The sequence below is a fragment of the Equus asinus genome, chromosome 3 (assembly GCF_041296235.1).
Source record: "Equus asinus isolate D_3611 breed Donkey chromosome 3, EquAss-T2T_v2, whole genome shotgun sequence".
NCBI lineage: Eukaryota > Metazoa > Chordata > Mammalia > Perissodactyla > Equidae > Equus > Equus asinus.
The window spans coordinates 59,550,784-59,569,105 of record NC_091792.1 but is presented as its reverse complement, the minus strand read 5'-3'; the positions used below and the strand labels follow the sequence as shown (position 1 = coordinate 59,569,105).

Here is an 18,322-nt window from a genome sequence, read left to right as displayed (position 1 = left end):
TCTGATGGTTTTACTTGACGTAAGTCATCACATATAACTATTAAAGTTGTTCCTTTTATGTAACTGATTATTTTAATTGTTTTCATCAAATGTTAACTATTTATTAATGCTATGATGTTTATGTAAAGCTATGTGGTCTCTTTTTTATGTATACTTTCATATTTTTAAAACATTTCTTCTGAATCCGCATGGGAAACACAATAAGGTGCTATTTTTGCCTTGTTGTCACCTGATAAATGAAACCCAGAGGAAGTTTTATTTCAAACATCGTTGGGAGACCACAGGAAGTCATAGGAGTAATCTCCTAATTGCATTTGGATGTACAGAATGGGCTTGTTCCCCTCTATTAAGACTTGTAATTTCATCTCTCTTTACATGGACATAGTTTGATCAACTTCCTTTCCTTTTCTGTAACTCAGAGTTTTCTACTGACTAGCACATCTATGAGTTCACATTTTTTAATGTGAATGTGCCAACTGACATTTTAAAAGCAAATGGACTCTTAAGCAATAGAGAAATATCAAAGTTGCATACAACAGCAGATATTGTGGCCAGAATCCAATATGCCAAAACATTTAAGTCAAAACATACTCGAATCTTAAAAATAATTGTCTGGTTCATATAGTGTCCATTCTAAGAATTTTGAAAGGATTTAATTTTTTTAAAGATTCCTTATGGTTTCTGAATTACTGACTGCAATTTGGGTATTCATAAACTTTTTTTTTAAAGCACTAAGCCATGATCTCTCAGTGCTAAGCCTACTCAGTATTAGACATATTCTAAAACAGTAACTTATTCAGTCATGTCTGATTGAGCCCCCAGAATCATCACTTGCTCCAATAAATACCAACTCACAGTAGCATGGAGGGAACATCAATCTTGTGATACTCTTAGTAATACATTGGACCAGAAACAATGCTTGAGCTTGAATTTGATCACATATGAAAATAAAAGCACGTCATTTGTATGTTGAAACATATTTTGATGGGGAGGGAACTTCTCTTTATCTCCTCCCCCCACCCCACCCCCATCTACTGGTTTCCTTGTTCTTTCCTCATTCTCCCTCTCTCTCTTTCCTGCACTTCTTTCTACCTCCTTAACGCCTACTGCTTCCCCTTTCATGATACTGGCAATGGCTGAAACACTATAACAAGGCAAAAAATTCTACGTCACAGGAATGAAGCTTTTGTCTTTCTTTCCCATTAATGAGTGATAAAGACAACTTTCCTTTTAATATCATTAATCAGAAGTAAGGTAATATTTATCTCCCTCTGTCATTTTGGTTTGCTTTTTCACTTTTATTTTCGATTTCTCTACCTTTATCCTTCTTATACAATTTAGAATATATCAACCATGTGCTGCAAACACTAGAAATGAGAAGTATTATGCATGTGGTGTCCATAGAGGGGCTTAGAACTCGGACATTTTCCACGCCCACGACATGTCCAACAGTCACAGTACCCAATGGATAATGTAATAGACTACAAGATTAGATGCTCAATTCTGGTTCCTCCTTTTTAGGAAATTATCCTTACCAAAGCAGCTCTTTCTTCAGTTTTACCACCTATAAGACTATTGAGATAAAAATATTTGATGCCATTATTCTTTAGCTCACAGAAAGACAGCAAGAGTAATTTTTCTAGTGATTGGCTCTCTAGGAAAATGTAGAAATACAAAAATAGTAATATTATATTATTTTTTAACCTCTAGTTTAATATTAAGGGATTAAATACTATAATTAAGATTTAGTCAGGAAAATAGATTTTTTTTTAATTTCATTTCATATTTGGGGGTGGATACCTTGCATATGTGAAAATCTATTAATTGATACATATGTGTGTTAAAATGATATATGCAATTAAAATCAATTGTGCAGTTATATTTAATCATATATGACTTGATTCTCTGGTTTCTCAATCCCTCCTGGTCCACTTTACCTTCCGACAGACAGAAGCTTTTGCATTGGAGAAGTTTTACCGTTTCTCAGACACGGTAAATTCATTTTCTTAACTCTAAGTAGAGGAATGTGGTCATCAGTAAAAAAGCAGACAGCATATTCTGCACCCAGGCAGTGTTTGGTGGGGAAACACAGCTCTTTGCGTATTTAAAGCCAAACTACCGCTAGCCGGCTTCAGCTAAGAGGGATATTCTCTTTCTAACAACTCCATTTGTCTTCCCTCACTCAGTAGAAGGATATTTAAATATCATCCTTCATCTTATTAACTGAGTTATTTGATTATTCAAAATGATTCTTAAATATATGTTAAACAGAAATGTCACATATATCTTCCAATAGTCTCTGTAGAAGAAATAATCATATGCCTTGATAAAGTTAGTTTCAAAATAAATGGAAAATTTATTTATACAGACAAGTTCTCCAAGCAGGCCTTCTTGCCAGAAAATAGAGACCTAAAAATAAGGCAAAAATAAAATATTTTGTCCAGCCCATGTATCTTCAGAATTCATTCTTAATGTTAAGATATGTTGAGATTCTTTATACTAAATGAATGATTGTGGTTTTGATAGTAGCATCCTTTGAAATTTTTGGTTAAAAAGAGGTTAGAAGGACACATGTCCAAGTATAATGGCTAAATATTTAGAAAAGTAGGCTACAGTAGAGCATATTAGTGACTTGACTTGGCAGCCCATAATGTAGCCCTCAATGATTGAATTTAAGCACACCAAAGGCAGAATTAACCCTGGGAAATCGTATATAAACAGCTCAGTCTACTAAACTAAAATTTATGGGGTAAAGTTTACTTAAAAATATCTCCCCAGATGATTCTACTGCACACCTTAGTTAAGAATAGATATAATGTTAGATGAATAGACAAAAGACATAATGCTAGATAAATATTAAGTAGCAGATAGCTAGGCCTAGTATTATTTTAAAGCACTTATTAAGTTTTCTTGTATTATAATATATACTCACTCAGGTATTTTTCTTTTATGCTAAAATTGCATTTGTTCCCAATATAACTAGCCACTTCTTCATTTTACATCCCTGAAAAAAAATTTCACATAATTCAATTATCTTTATTTGATTATCTTAACTGTAAACTTAAAATTTTTTAATTACATTGAATTTACATAATCAGATATAGTAGGCTCTTTGGGAGAGAAATATATTTAAATTTCCAGTAACTAAACAAATAATGTTTATAAAAGCATTAGTATAAAAGATATATATTCAATTAAAAATTGCTTTACAAAACAATGCAAAAAGAACTTTGATGAAAAATCAAGTTTACCTCACCAAAAGTCAATAAATACTTATTTTAAAAAAAGAAACATGGTAATGCAAATTAATTCATTAGAAATTGTATACATCCCATTTCTTTTTATAATATTCTAATCATTGTGCAAATTTTAGGTTGATCATTCTGACTTTTTGAAAACTATTTTCCTTAACCTAATAACTCTCTGAGCCAAGTGAACTCATCAATTTTTCAAATTATGTATTTTGCTTAAAAATAGTCTGAACATTCTAAATCTTTAAATGAACTTAATCCAAATGAGTCTAAATGTTGACCAAATGCTCTTTATTTTCATGAGTACTGATTTACCTGAGTGTTTCTTAGCATTTTAATCACTCAGAATAGGCAAAGTAAATAGAGTAGCCTCATTATAGAAAGTTTGTCACTACAGGGTACCTTACAGTGATATAAATATTATTCCTAGAAAAGTTTAACTTGGTTCAGCATTGGCTTAGGAATTGCATATGATATTTTACATCTTACTTTTTCCTCCATTAAGGTACGAGAGAAACTTTTGTCTGTTGTGAAAGAATACAAGTTTGCTCCTATATCCAAATTTCCCCACCCCACACTGTCATAGCCTGCTGTGTGCTGATCACCCACCGCTCCTGTCATAGATGCTTATCCCTAGTGCTGTGTGTGTAGGTGTATGCATGATATGAAAGCATTTTGATTAGAACTTGCTCTTCCCATATATAGGTTGTCATTACTTTAGCCCTGGAGGGTTATAAAGACATGCCAAAATAGTGTTGAACACATGTTATTTGTTGAGAGATACAGATGATGTGGAATTGCTTTAGTGCATTTCATGTAGCTTCTTCTGCATTGCAATGTAATGATGCAATAGTTCGCTGAGAGAATACACACACAGTATTCTAGTATCTCCGTGTTCCTATTTATTACTGTATATTAATTAATATTTATATACACAAATGAAATAAGAATGAGCCGTTAGTTTTAGATTTAAGAAATAGTGACCAAATTTATATTTTGCTAGGCATGATGGTTATCTCTTTTTAATAAAGATATCACTGACTTCATTTTGACTATCTGTACAAAAACATAGTTATTTTATTTACTTATGTATTTATGTTCTGTCTTACTTAAAAAAAACTCAAGGTAACTTCTAAAACTAGCAAATAATTTATTTTTCTGCTCTGTACATTTTGTCAGCTCTATAGTCTTAGGACAAATACAACTATACATATATGTTATTTTGGCTGAAGGGATGAGATTCAACAGTTGAAAGCAATCTGGCACCCATATACACTAAATTATTTAATATAGTTTTCATTCCAGGTCAGTTTATGCTATATTCTAGAGTGTAAGATATTCTTTCAATAGATAAATATTTCCAACAAATTTCTTTGGTACATACCTGAGGAAAAGTCATTTCCCAATAATTTCAAACTAAATTCTTCTGAATGACTGATATACAGGCATTACAAATTTTATCCTTTCAAGTAAAACAAAAATTGTAAGAATTTAATTATTTCTTACAAACAAAAATTTAGAGTTTATGTTAAATGAAGCTATTTCTTAGAGACATATCCCCACTGAAATGTCTGTTTGGGAAAATGATATTTGATAGAGTAATATAATCTCTACTTTAATTTCACATGCATTATAGTAACTTCCATTTCAGAGTTAGCTAAAATTGATATATTGCTTTTTACATATGCTGTCTATAACATATTTTCTTATGTCACTCCATAATTATGAGTTGGCATTGAAAGAATCTAGCACATTATGCTAGAAATAGATATATAGACATTTTTAAAAATTATTTCATTGATTTCTCATCAATCCTCTAAAATATATGTATATTTCAGCTAAAACATTTTCTTTTTAAGCTTACATTTTACCATTCAATAGTCTCCAAACCATTTCTGAATCTCAATTCAATATGCCAAGCATAAACTTGGCTAATTTATAACTAATTCATATGTCATCTATAATAAATGCAATGTTCTCTTGGGAGCTGGATTCCAAAGAATTTTATATTGATAATTGTCTTGCACCTATAAAGTTTTCTGTTTTGGGGGGATTTTTTGTGTGTGAGGAAGATTAGTCCTGAGCTAAATCTGTTGCCAATCTTCCTCTTTTTGCTTGAGGAAGAATGTCCCTGAGCTAGCACCTGTGCCAATCTTCCTCTATTTTCTATGTGAGACACCACCACAGCATGGCTTGATGAGCCCTGTGTAGGTCCGCACACAGGATCTGAAGCCACCAATCCCAGTCCACAGAAGCAGAGCACACGAACTTAATTACTATGCCACTGGGATGACACCTATAAAGTATTTTTAACCTCATCTATGACTGTATTCTTTTTAAGCCTTCCATTTTTAAATGATATAGAAATGTATATAGACATATTAAACCGAATATTTTATTTTAGGCTGATTATTTTAGAAAGACAATTTTGCAATTCATTCATGTACTTCATCTTACCTCAGAATTTTTCATGATGGTGATTTTTCTCAACAAAAATAAGTCATTGTTATGTTTACTAGTAATTTTTTTCAAAATCCACACACTTTGAAATCATGTAAATGGAAGTTAATAACAATTCACTTTTCTGTTCTCTGTCATTTTCCTACTTGGCAATTAAAAGTTAAAGAAAAAGTATTTAAATAAAAAGAACTTTGAGATATTTAACTTAACATCCTGATTGTAGAAAGAACACCCCAAAGGAACCTACTAAGGGAGAAATGTTAGGATGAAAATAACATATTTAATGCTGTTGTATCTCACAGCAATTCACATAATTAATCATCACTCATGCTCTCTTAGATGCTCAATGTTTTGTTACCACTCACTGGCAATCTTCATGGCTTCACCATGTCCACACACAAATATTTTTGGGGCCATTCATTTTTGAAGATAGGGAATTAATTCTTATCTCACATGTATGTTAATATATTATGTTTGATGTTAGAGAAGAAGTAATTCAACTGAATGACTGTGTCTACACTTGGATTTTCTATCTCTAATTTTTCTAGTTATAATATGCATGTTACATGAGTCAGTCTTTGGCATAATTCTCTAAATAAATGAAAAAGCACTTACAATGTTTCACAATGTGGTATTGACGCTCAATTACTGAAACATTTTTCTAATTTCCAAATTCGTGAATGGGTCCTCCTGTAGGAAGAATCATTCACTAACTAAATGGCTTTTTTACATTCTTCATTACCTACCCTTCTGACTTGCTTGAAGCATATTAAGAGGATTTATTTGTGGGTAAATTCAGCTATTTCTTCAATTTTACCTTTTTAATCAGCCACGTTCTTCAGCTCATTTTCAGTTCATTCTATTTAATCTTATTATTGCTTATATTTTGGGTTAAGTTCCTTAATTTTATGAACATTAAATATTGACTATCACATAGTGTCTGAGTAAAAAGTTTTAGATGTATGTCTAAACACCTTGCTTTTTTGGCCTTTAGTCCATTAGAAATTCAAGCTGAAGATGTCTCCAGAAAACTGAATTATCTCAAAGAAATATTTGAGTTACTCACTGAAATAAAGGCTATCACTGTACATCCAAACATGCATGAACACAGGATAATTTTATGACAGAGTTTTACAAAGCAGAGAAACTGTTTTAGTCATGAAATAATTTAATGCACCTTCTAATATAGTAAACTAATATTAATTATGAGCTATTAGAAAAACCTCATCCATACTTAAAATTATTACTTTAAGTGTAGCACTTCAAAAAATCCCAATAGACCAGTCATTTAAAAAAAAATCACATGACCTTTTTGAGGTCTCAGGTCCTTGCTCTCTTTCGCCCTCTGACAACCTCTGGGGTGCAGATTGAGTCTGCTCCAATAGCGCTCGATCCTGTTTCTAAGAAGTGAGATGACTCCACGTACCTTGTCTCACGGGCACACCTAAAATATTTGTACTGTTTCACGGAACACATTTACAACACTAAAGACTCTTTGACTGCAGAAATTAGATTTGCAAAGAATCCCAGCAGCCATGTAGCAAAATCCATCTATTGTGACAACGAGACAGTGAGACCTACAGTAGTGAAGTGATCTTTTCAGTTTTATGCTATTGGTTAATTTTTAGTCAAAAGAACACAAGTGCAAGGCCACCTGAGGAGTAAGCAACTGGGTAGGTCTATTTTATGTAGCACTTTAGTGCTGGTTTAGTTTCTGTCAATTTAAAATATCTAGTAGTAAAATGATGCAAGTTGTTATTAGTATTTTTCTCTCCTAGTGAGTACTTTGCAATTTTCATGATAATACAATTATAACAAACAAAATATTGATGATACAATAGCAACAATCTGAGTACCTTGTCAGATGTTTTATATATTTTTTGTCACCTTAAAAAACCTGCTACATCGTGCTGTATTCTTCTTTTCCTAGAATAAGAAACCAAGAATCTGTGATTTAAGAAATTAAGACTATCCAGACTCCTGGCACTAAATGATGAAGCCATGGAATTTCTTAACTAAAATAAAACATTTGAATTTTGAACATCAGTAATGAGTCAGATTTTAAATTTATATTTGTGACTATATAAAATATTTGAAAACTATTTCTTATAGCACAAATATACTTTTTATAATGGAAATACCCAATTTGTTTTCATTTTTTAGAACATAAGTCTTCCTCAACACCTTGTTTTCTATTACCATTGCCGTGAAATAAATACTTGAACAAGACATTTTAATGAGGGAAATGTTCATATTAAAATTAAAAGTTTCTATTTCTTCAAATCTAAAATTAACAGGAAAGCCATTGGTGATACATTTGTTAGTGCAATTATATTCCATTTGAAAACAATAATGCACTAAATCACATTATATAACATTTATCCAAGGTATATTTCCTAAGATATGCCTAGATCCTGTAGTAAATTTAAAAATGGACAAAGATACAGATCATACAGATAGATCTTATAGATAAGATATGTCTGTCTGTAGAAATATAGGCATATACCTAGAAACAGCCTTACTTAAAAACAGGAATTATTAAAAAATAAAATAATAATTCAATACTAACACAAAAGGCAGCCAGCCCTGATGCTCTAGTGGTGAAGACTTGGTGTTCTCACTGCCATGGTCTGGATTTGTTTCCTGGTCAGGGAACCACACCACCCCTCTGTTGGGTGTCATACTGTGGCAGCTGCATGTTGCTATGATGCTGAAAGTTATGCCACAGGTTTTAAAAATACCAGCAGGGTCACCCATAGTGGACAGGTTTCAGTGGAGCTTCCAGACTAAAACAGACTAGGAATAAGGACCTGGCCACCCACTTCTGAAAAAATTGGCCGTGAAAACTCTATGAATAGCAGTGGAGCATTGTCTGATACAGCAACAGGCTTCCGATGTGCTGCACACAGAGTCCCTGGGAGTTGGAATCAACTCCATGTCAATAAGAGCAAAACACACAAGCATCATTACAGAGTATGTTTTTATAAACTACCTTTTAAAATGTAAGTTAGAAAGTGTTAGAGGAATTCAAAAAATGTTATATCACTATGACTTCAAGTTGACAGATAGCTGCATTGTGCTTCTTGGAAAGTTTGGTTTCTACAGCTTGACTGTGCATTATAATCACCTAAAGAACCTGCTGGAAATGCAGATTACTGTGACAACCTAAATACTAATAAGTACAAATCTCTGCAATTGAAATGCAGAAAACTGGATCCCAGCAATCCTTCCCAGTGATTCCGAGACAGGGGTTACATAGACGACAGTGTGAGACACACTGCCCTCACCTAGACTATCATTATTGCATGCACAAAGAATGATAGTCACTTTACACGTTGTTCCAGCTTTTATGATGGACCAATGCTATGAAAGACAATTAAATTTAAATTGTTCATTTTCTATTAAAACCAATATCCAAATGTGAAGTAACTCTGTTCAGTACAGCACCATAGCTCTGATTCCAGGTTTGAGAAGGCGATCATACCTACAAGACAGAAATAAGCTTTAATGTTATATAGCACTCACTTAATTTTATAGAGGGATAAAAGGCAGGAGACACAGCTGATAAAGTATGTTCATCTAATTGGAGGCCTCACAGCTATTCAAGCATAAGACTTTTTGTTCCCTTGCCCACACACTTCCGCCATTGGAAACCAGAAATCTTTCTAAAGGCATTCTTCCTTTCTGTCACTCATACCCACATGTTCTCCATACTCATCCAGTGAACTAGCCAGCCCTTCATGTCCTTGTCATTCTCTCTTTAACAATAAATGTGTTAATTGCTCATTCCAATTTCTATTTTAAACCACTGTGCTGTGAATGGATATGATATGCCCTTACTATGTTGTACTCTTGGGCCATTTTATACACCAGACATCTTTAAATGTGTTCCTTTGTCCAACGAGATCTATTCTAGGGGCCCAAACTGATATAAAAATGCTGTGTTCCAAGCCATTAATAGAATTTTCAGCTGTGGCTTCTGTTACATTGTTAACAAAGCCCAAGATGGACTAGCTGTCTACTTCTGCCAAAATCCATTCAATCCTCCAGAAGCCATGGGCAAAGACCCTAAGTATTCCATCTGCCAACTATGTGTTAACATTTGTCCTTGGGAGAGGAAAATTACCCGAAGGCAATTTTCAAGCAATTTTTTCTCTTATTAATATTCAGGACAACTCTCACCACATCAATGGGCTTCATTGGGCCACAAAGGAATATGTCAGTTTTTTCCATTGCTGCATGGCCTGGACACCACCACGGCTACATCCATGGCCTATTCAAGACATCTGCCTTGGCACTCTATTTGCCTTCTGAGCCAACAACTAGGCAGTGATTACATGATCTAATTTAATTCTACCTTGGAATTTCTATAAGAAATTGCATCTCCCACTCTGGGATGTTCTTAATTATCCTTTTACAAGGGCCCATTTCCCCGACGATAAAGTAAGGCTAGGGCCTGGGAGTTTTTGAACATCCAGATGTTGTTCTGAGAGCAAGAACCAATTCTTTTGATAGTGCCACATATACTGGTTCTCAAGTCAGCCCATTGCATAGACTTACCTTGCTTTCTTCAGCTATAGTTATTCATTCTACTGCAGGCATCGGAGTTTCCATTGGTGAACCAGGTGACATGTTTGCTTCTGTGGGAATAGAATTATGAGGCTCATACCACTCTAGGCAGTTCAACGAGAGGTTCCATCACTGATCCATTGTCAGATACACTACTTTTTCATGGATGTGAGGTACTTTACCAGAGTTATTCCCCTTATCTTGTTCCTGAATATACCATTTTTATTTTATAAGGGAACTTAGACTAGAAGGCCTTTTTGGCATTACTCATGACATGGTAGATATACTAGTACTAAATATAGTCGGATCACTTTCGGATTCCTTCAGTTTGAGAAGTTGTTTCTATCAAAGCACAAGAGAATGCCAGTAGCTGTCATTCAAATAGATTATAGCTGCTCACAACATCAGAGAGTTTTCTAGTCTAGAATCCTAACAGCCACCTTAGGTTTCAACTATTGAGCTTTTTCTGGAAACTCTAGTCTACATGTGTTTTAGTAGCAGATTCCTACAGTCCCTGAATTTTAAGGCCTCAGAGAGACTGCTTGGGCTATTTCCTACCTCCAGTCTCTCATAGTTTATCCTTGTTCCCCTTTCATATTCAGTCTTTCTTCCAGTAACTTTATACGGTGTGGCCAACAGAAATCCAAAATGTATCTGCCAGATTTCAAACAGTGCTACAAGCTGTTTTTCTCCTAGTAGGGTCCAGAAGAGATAAAATTTGTCCTTTATTGTTTGTGAATTTTCTCTAGTAGTTTGTCCAGGTTATTTCCAGAAACTGGACTGATGGGCCTGGGCCCTGAATTTGAGCTGGATTAGTTAGCCACTTTTACCGACAGTTTCCAAAGCCTCCTTTTACTTTCTCCTCAATCGGTGAAACTATCATATACCATTACATGAAACTATCATGTATCATTAACCAACTTGCTTTTGACAGTGATGAGGACCGAACTGTTTCCAAGCGGGTTGTGACAATATGCTAGATAGAGAATTCAGGTTTCCTTGATTGGGTATACCCCACATGAAGACACATAATGTTTGACTTTTTTTTAAATTGGGATTAAAAGGAAAGCCTGAATCAAGTCTATCAAAAAACACTAGCCTCTTTTGTCCTTCTGAAACTCTTGAACAGTTTCCACTGTGTCCATCATGGTGGAAGCTGTTAGGGGACTTCTTTAGTGAAAGCAAGTAGTCAGCAGTCAGCCTACGGAACCCATTCAGTTTTATCATAGGCCAGGTCAAGCTATTCTAGAGAAAATGAATGAGGGATTAGCACTCCTGCTTCCACCGTTTCCTTAATCAGAGATGAGAGTTTCTTTTATCTTCCTGGAATCTTGCACTGTTTAACAGTTACTACAGAGGAAGGTTTAGGTAATTCTAAGGGCTCCCATTTTAGAGTACATTCAACTACAACTGGACTAAGGAACAACTGCCCAAGATTAGGTACAAGCCAGAAATTGCAATATTCTTCATTCGTGTGTTACTTCCTTTCCAATTATACATTTAGCCAAAGGCGATGCCACCTACTAGATATATCTTAGTCCCTTATTTTTCTACCTGAGGTTTTTACTGTGACCTTGAGACCTACTACCACAGCATCACCATGACTCCTTCTCTGCTCCACTAGCTTCTCTTTTGCTCTTAATATTTCATTCTCGTTCCCCAACAGTATCACTGGCATTCAGTAATCCAAAAAAGCTGTGTTTACCAGCCCCAACCATTCAACTTTAACCACAGTTGTGGCCTTGGAATCCCACTCAGAACTGGGCAAAGAGATTCTGGCCTTCAAGTCAGTCTTCTTTGTTTCAGCTGCCTTAACGGATGGAGTAAATTCAGCAACCCATATCAGTGTCTTTTGTTTCCATTCCCCATTGGCATCATTGGATTTAACTTCTGAGATGAAAGCAGCAAATTTAACAGAGTTCCTTAAGGGAAGCAGCTGCCGGAACTGGAACAGATTTCCTTCCTCCCAGCGGGTGATAATGTGCCAGGAAATTTTTCCTAGGATTCCTGTCAATTTTCATTTTGTGTCTTAAAAGCCACCTAAAGAGAGCTTATAGATTTACCTCTGGCCATGATCTTTCTTCTGAATAGCCAAGATACTTTTTCCATCAGTGAAACCCAGCATGGCAACTACAAGAGCAAAGGTACCTGTGAATCATAGATACCCTCCTGCCTTCCCAAAGGAGGGCCACACGGAGAACTCATACCTGAAGGACTCCCCTAATCACAGTGTCTGCCAGAGTTTAGGTCAGAGGATGGTTTGGTTGGGTTCCTTTTTAATTATCATATGGCAGCCCAGGTTTGCTGCTTCCCTTCACATAGCTGCTTCTTCTAAAGAGCTGTTCCATTTCACAGCGGTAAGAGAACAGGGCAGTGTCCCTTCTCAGCACAGATTCGTACCATCCCAGGCCTCACCCACTCCAAAGGGTCATTGATTACACGACTACCAGTATTTCCTGAATGGCAACACTGCAGCAAGTTAGGAGTTATCATTCACATCAAATATTGCTTTTCATGCTGCAGCATGCACAAAAATTATCAGCTCCTAAGTCAATTAACCTAAAGACCCTGGAAAGCATGGATTGCCAAGATATCTGTTGGTACTTCTCGGCAAAGAGACTCGGTTCCTTTGTACTACAATTGCTTTGTCCAATATGGTAGCTACAAGCCACAGGTGGCTATTGAACACTAGACGTGTAAAGTCTGAATTGAGAGGTGTGTTAAAATAGACATTGATTTCAGGGACTTAGTGCGAAATAAAGACTGTAAAATATCTCCTTAGTTTTTACTTTCAGTAAATCTAGGACATAGTGAGTTAAAGTATATATATTACTAAAATTAATTTTGCCTGTTTCTTTTAACTTGTTAAAATGTAGCTAATGTAAAATTTAAATTTAAAATAATACACATGGCTTTCATTTGTGGCTCACAGTGTATTTCTTTTGGGCAGGGCTGCACAATAGTCACTAGTTTCCAGTGTCTTGTGTCTGGGGTTGTGGAGAAGTGACACCAAGATTAAGTGCAATGTACTTCCAAGTCCAACTGGACTTTTGTTTTCATCTTGAGCACAGGCCATGAAGCTGCTTGCTTTACTTGCTCTCATTTCTCTTTTCTCCAAGTGGTTTCAGTTCTCATGGATAATCAATTAATAGGAGACAAGGAATTAATTGAATCATGACAACTTTCCCCTCAGTTTTATCACCCTGGTTCTCCTCAGTTTTATCTCACTGATCACCCATCTGCCAATTCAACAAGGGGTAAGTCTGTGTCATCCACACTTCAATAGTAAGATTTATCCCCAGTTACTTTCCACAGAGCGTTCAGGGCAGAACAGTATCATGTTCTCATCAGAACTCCCTCCCAGAACTTTTGGCTGTATTGAGTCTGAAATGATCTGAAAGCCAGGTCAGCTTGTTGCCACCACTGAGATTTTGGGTGCAAATTGTCAATGAGACCCTCCAGACACTATAGGCCTTAACTTCATATAGCGTTTTCTCAGTCCTCAAGGAGCATGTGAGGTAGGCAACACATCGTACATAGCATCTTCTTCTCATTGGGAGACCTGGCAATTAAGAGCACAGCTTCTTTTACCCCTCACCCACACGGGTGTGTCGATGCAGCTGCCACAAAAAAAATCAAGGCATATGTCATCACCTCAACACAGAGAAGCCACAGCCTTCATTTCCCACAGACTTGTATACCGTCCAGTCACGTAGGCCATGGGCCTTCGGGCCACTGCACAGCCCTGCAGACACTGTCCTTCACAGTAAATGAAGCAAACTTCACATTCCTCATTTAACTTAACTCTATTGTTTTCAAGGAAATGATGCTGGAAGGATCAGAAGTCATTCTCAGCAGTCCTGAAACAGCCTAGGCCTGATGTTAACCCTTTACTCACAATCAGTTATGTGGAAAGATACAGTTGAGAAAAATACAATTGTTCACCAAATATGCTAAATCTTAAGAGGATTGTCTCTATTTTGAGATGAGTGGTGGGGGTCTCCAAAGATTTGAAAATAATAATTTCTCCAGAACAAATGGTTATAAATGTAGTCTGTGTAGGAAGATGGTTAAAAGGTATGGATTTCCCGTTATAAGATAAATAGGTACTAGGAATGTAATGCACAATGTGATGACTATAGCTAACACGGCTGTATGATATATAGGAAGGCAGTTAAGAGGGTAGATCTGAAGAGTTCTCATCACAGGAGAAATTTCTTTTTCTTTTCTTTTTATTGTATCTATATGAGGTGATGGATGTTAGCTAAACCTATTGCGGCAATCATTTCACAATATATGTGTCAAACCATCATGTTGTACACCTTGACTTTATATAGTGATGTATGTCCATTATTTCTCAATAAAACCATGAAGAAAGGTAGTCAGTGGGTTCTACTTTACTAAACACAGCAGCTAGAATCCTAAAGTCTTAGCATTTTTGTAATCAGTCTCTCACGTGGTTCAACCAATAGGCTAACACCTCACTGTAAATGCTCGTTGAGAAGTTATCCTTTGTCCTACTTTGAGATGGATGTTTTTGTACACATGGATTAATGTAGTTTGAAAGGTTATTTTTATATTTCAGCATTCAGCTGGTTTGTACACAAAAATTGTCCAAATTATCCAAGTGACCTATGTTTTCCTTCTGGAATGCAAATACAAGCCTGATTTACTAAATTATAAGGATGTTGTTACAGCACTTACATAAGAAAAGTTTAATTCTCAGTATATCCACTTTTTTCAAAATATAGAAAATTCAATGCAAACAATAATTTAACCTCGAAATGCCCATGGCAGCTAAAAAAGTTGCAGTATAAATGAACATCTTTATTCAAGACTACTGAAAAATCAATTTCCAATTTTTGCAAGATTATAACAGTAGTTACATGTAATTTGGATCATCAGCTTTTATTTCAGACTTGTTTGCTCAAAATTCAATTGCTTATACATCTTACTGTTGAGATATTTTCCAATAATTATGTTTTTGTTTTTCAGGTGGAATTGCCTTACTTCATAATTACTCCAAAACTATTTTATACATTATTACATCAACTTTGATCATGTTCTCATCTTTAGAATCCATTTTTAATTTCTATTTTTAACCTTCATATTTTGTAATATACTGTTCATTGAGCCTCAACTTTCACAGACCAAAAATAATTTTTTAAGAGTTTGAGTCAATGAATTACTTTTATCTCTTATGTTATCATTATAAATTACTTTCATAAAAGGAGAGCTATAATAACTTTATAAAATGTCATCTTTTAAACTTTCAACTTTAGTAGCAAAAAATATCCAATTAACTGGCAGCCATATACTGTTACATTCTAAATAAAATCATCAAATTAAATTATTCAAGCAGGAATTTCATTACAAATTATTACAGACATGTACCAAATTTTCTTATCGTGAATACATTTATCATACTTTTATTAAATAATTTTTCCTTTAAATATTGGTTTTCTTTTCATGTACATACATGGAGAATTCTCTTCAATTTGCAACATTTAAGAGAAAAGTAACAATACTTCTTATAATATGTTGTAATTTTCTTTAACGTTAAAATACACCTCTGTCAAATTACATTCATAATTTAAACTAAATCAATGTACCTAGAAAGCAATTGTATATAAACTAGAATATGTGACTATCTTACAGTCTTCTGATGGATTAGTGTAAAATGTAGAAGTAGCACTAAGTGAGCATAACAAAAACTAAGCAGTGTTGGCGAGCTAGACTGTTTTTTCCAATGAAGTAATGTAAAATTTAGGAAATAAGCATTGAAAAGTTTGCCTCCATACAAAAGAAAAGTTCAGTCAACAATCCTGGTATTTTCCCCTTTGACATCATATACTTGCCCATTTAGATACATAATGTAAAAAAATCTAGGACATGAACATATATAACATAATATCCCGATAATTTTTTTCTTGCTCAATTCATTTAGATATTCTAGCAGTATGTAGACAATACCAGGATGTTTAGTTTTTTCATTAAAATATATCATTTGCGGGTTTCATATTTCTTAATGGACACATCTATAAGATGAAGGCTATATCAATAAAACTTGAATGGGAAAGAAAGCAACTCATCTTTACATGCTTCACTTATCTTTTCATTATAATGATGTTAACATTTATAAAAATGAAACTGAAGTCATGATTCTGAAATTCCTGTTACATATGCTTTATTCTATGACTAAAGTGTTTTCTTATATTTTTCTTATGACAGGATGATGAGGTAAGGGAAAGTCGATTCAGCTTTACAGCCTATGGAATGGGACCATGTCTGCAAGCAAAAGATGGTATGACCCCAAAGGGCCCAAACCATCCTGTCCAGGTAATGCCAAAAAGCCCTGATGAAATGAGAAAAGTCTTTATCGACCGGGCCAAGAAGATCGACACCATCTCCCGAGCCTGCTTCCCATTAGCCTTTTTGATTTTTAATATTTTTTACTGGGTTATTTATAAAATTCTCAGGCATGAGGATATTCATCAGCAACAAGATTAAGTCTCTAGACACATACAAGTACAAATCATCAATTCAAAAGAAGGTTTCTTTGCCATAGGTGTGTGTGTATGTGTGTATATGTATGTGTGGGTGGTGTACAAATGATGACCATTGCATTAAAATGGCATATGGAAAGGTATTATTAGAATTTGCTACGCAAAGTCATGAAGCAGATTAAGACTCTTTTATTGGATAAAAAAAGATATATATTATGAGGATTCTATTTCATATTAATTTAAGATTATCTGTCCTTTCACAGTAAATCATATAAGTGGAAGTATTACTGCCAATGTGTTTGTATGTTATATAGCACATAATAGGACACATGAAAACGCCTTTGGAATTCCTTGATTTTTAATTCAATGATATTAAATCTTACAAAAGTAAAATTTGAACAATGAGCTTTATAAAAGGAAAAGGGGAAAATGTCGAGGATAAAAAAGTTAGTAGTTTTGGGCTTTAAAATATTTTCTTATACTGTAGGTACAAAATAAAAAAATAATCAGTTAATTCAGTGCAAAACTCACTCAACAGTAAAGAGGATTGTACATACAAATGCTATCAGACCAACTTATATAATAGCAAAAGTAATTTCAAATTAGAAGATTAAAATAAAGACATCTATTGTTTAGATACTAAACTTAATTCTTTAGAACACTAAATTTCCCTCTTTGGAAACTTAAAACAAATGGCTTAAGAGATCATATTAAATGCAAAATCTACTTTTCTGAACTTTCTATCTCTATGAATGAAGTTGGAAATATTGAAAACGACGCTATTGTTTTTCAAATAAGTGTTATAGCTATGTATTTTTAATGATTTCCAAACACTGAAAAATTCAAGCCAGCACCCTTGTTTTGTTAGATATTTAATAGCTGCTTAATTGTCTGTATCTAATTGTGTTTAATGTTTTGATATAATTAAATGAAGTTCTATAAGACTTTTATATTTTAGCTTAGAATACAAATTTAAAATTTGGGATTATAGTATTTACATTTTGATAAAAATGAATTTAATGAAAACAAAATGGATTTATGAAAGATTTTTTAATGAGCACAGTTTTCCCATCGACATTATGTGAATTCAAACTCCTAGCTTCAAATGTAAGGAGGGAAGATTTTAACTCTAAATTATATTAAAATATCATTTCTGTAACGTGAAAGTTGATTGTTTTTATATTTCTGAATTAATGACTTCAATATATAAGCCATTCACTAGATGTGAATAATTTTAAATATAAATTTTTACTTAGACTCTATCAGCAACCCCATGGAAATATTTCAACTACAATGGGACATTAACTCATTTCATGCAGTGTAATTAATTCAAATATAAGATAGAGGTCTTAATAATTACATTGATCCAGACTTTGATTTTTTTTTCAGTTTTGCTATTTTTTGCATTATTTTTATCATTAATGTTGTACTTTTAAAAAACCTTAGGATGCTTTTTAGACATATTTAATTATTGGTCAGATTTGCTAAATGGAAACTCAGTGTACCTAATTATTGACAGAGAAAGTTTTAAACATT

At 34.1% G+C, this 18,322-nt stretch overlaps 1 protein-coding gene across 2 annotated transcripts in view; it reads left to right on the top strand.

Moving 5' to 3' along the window:
• GLRA3 (glycine receptor alpha 3) overlaps positions 1–17,949 on the top strand; it is a 178,395-nt gene extending 160,446 nt beyond the window's left edge. Inside the window, exons 9-10 of one of the 2 annotated variants that reach the window (XM_014842143.3) lie at positions 1,948–1,992; positions 16,512–17,277. In XM_014842143.3, coding sequence (XP_014697629.1) covers positions 1,948–1,992; positions 16,512–16,790 — 324 coding nt within the window. In that variant the 3' untranslated portion in view covers positions 16,791–17,277. Of the gene's footprint in view, positions 1–1,947; positions 1,993–16,511 lie in introns of both variants that reach the window. The other variant, XM_014842144.3, reaches the window with a different exon arrangement.
• Positions 17,950–18,322: the final 373 nt, after the last annotated feature.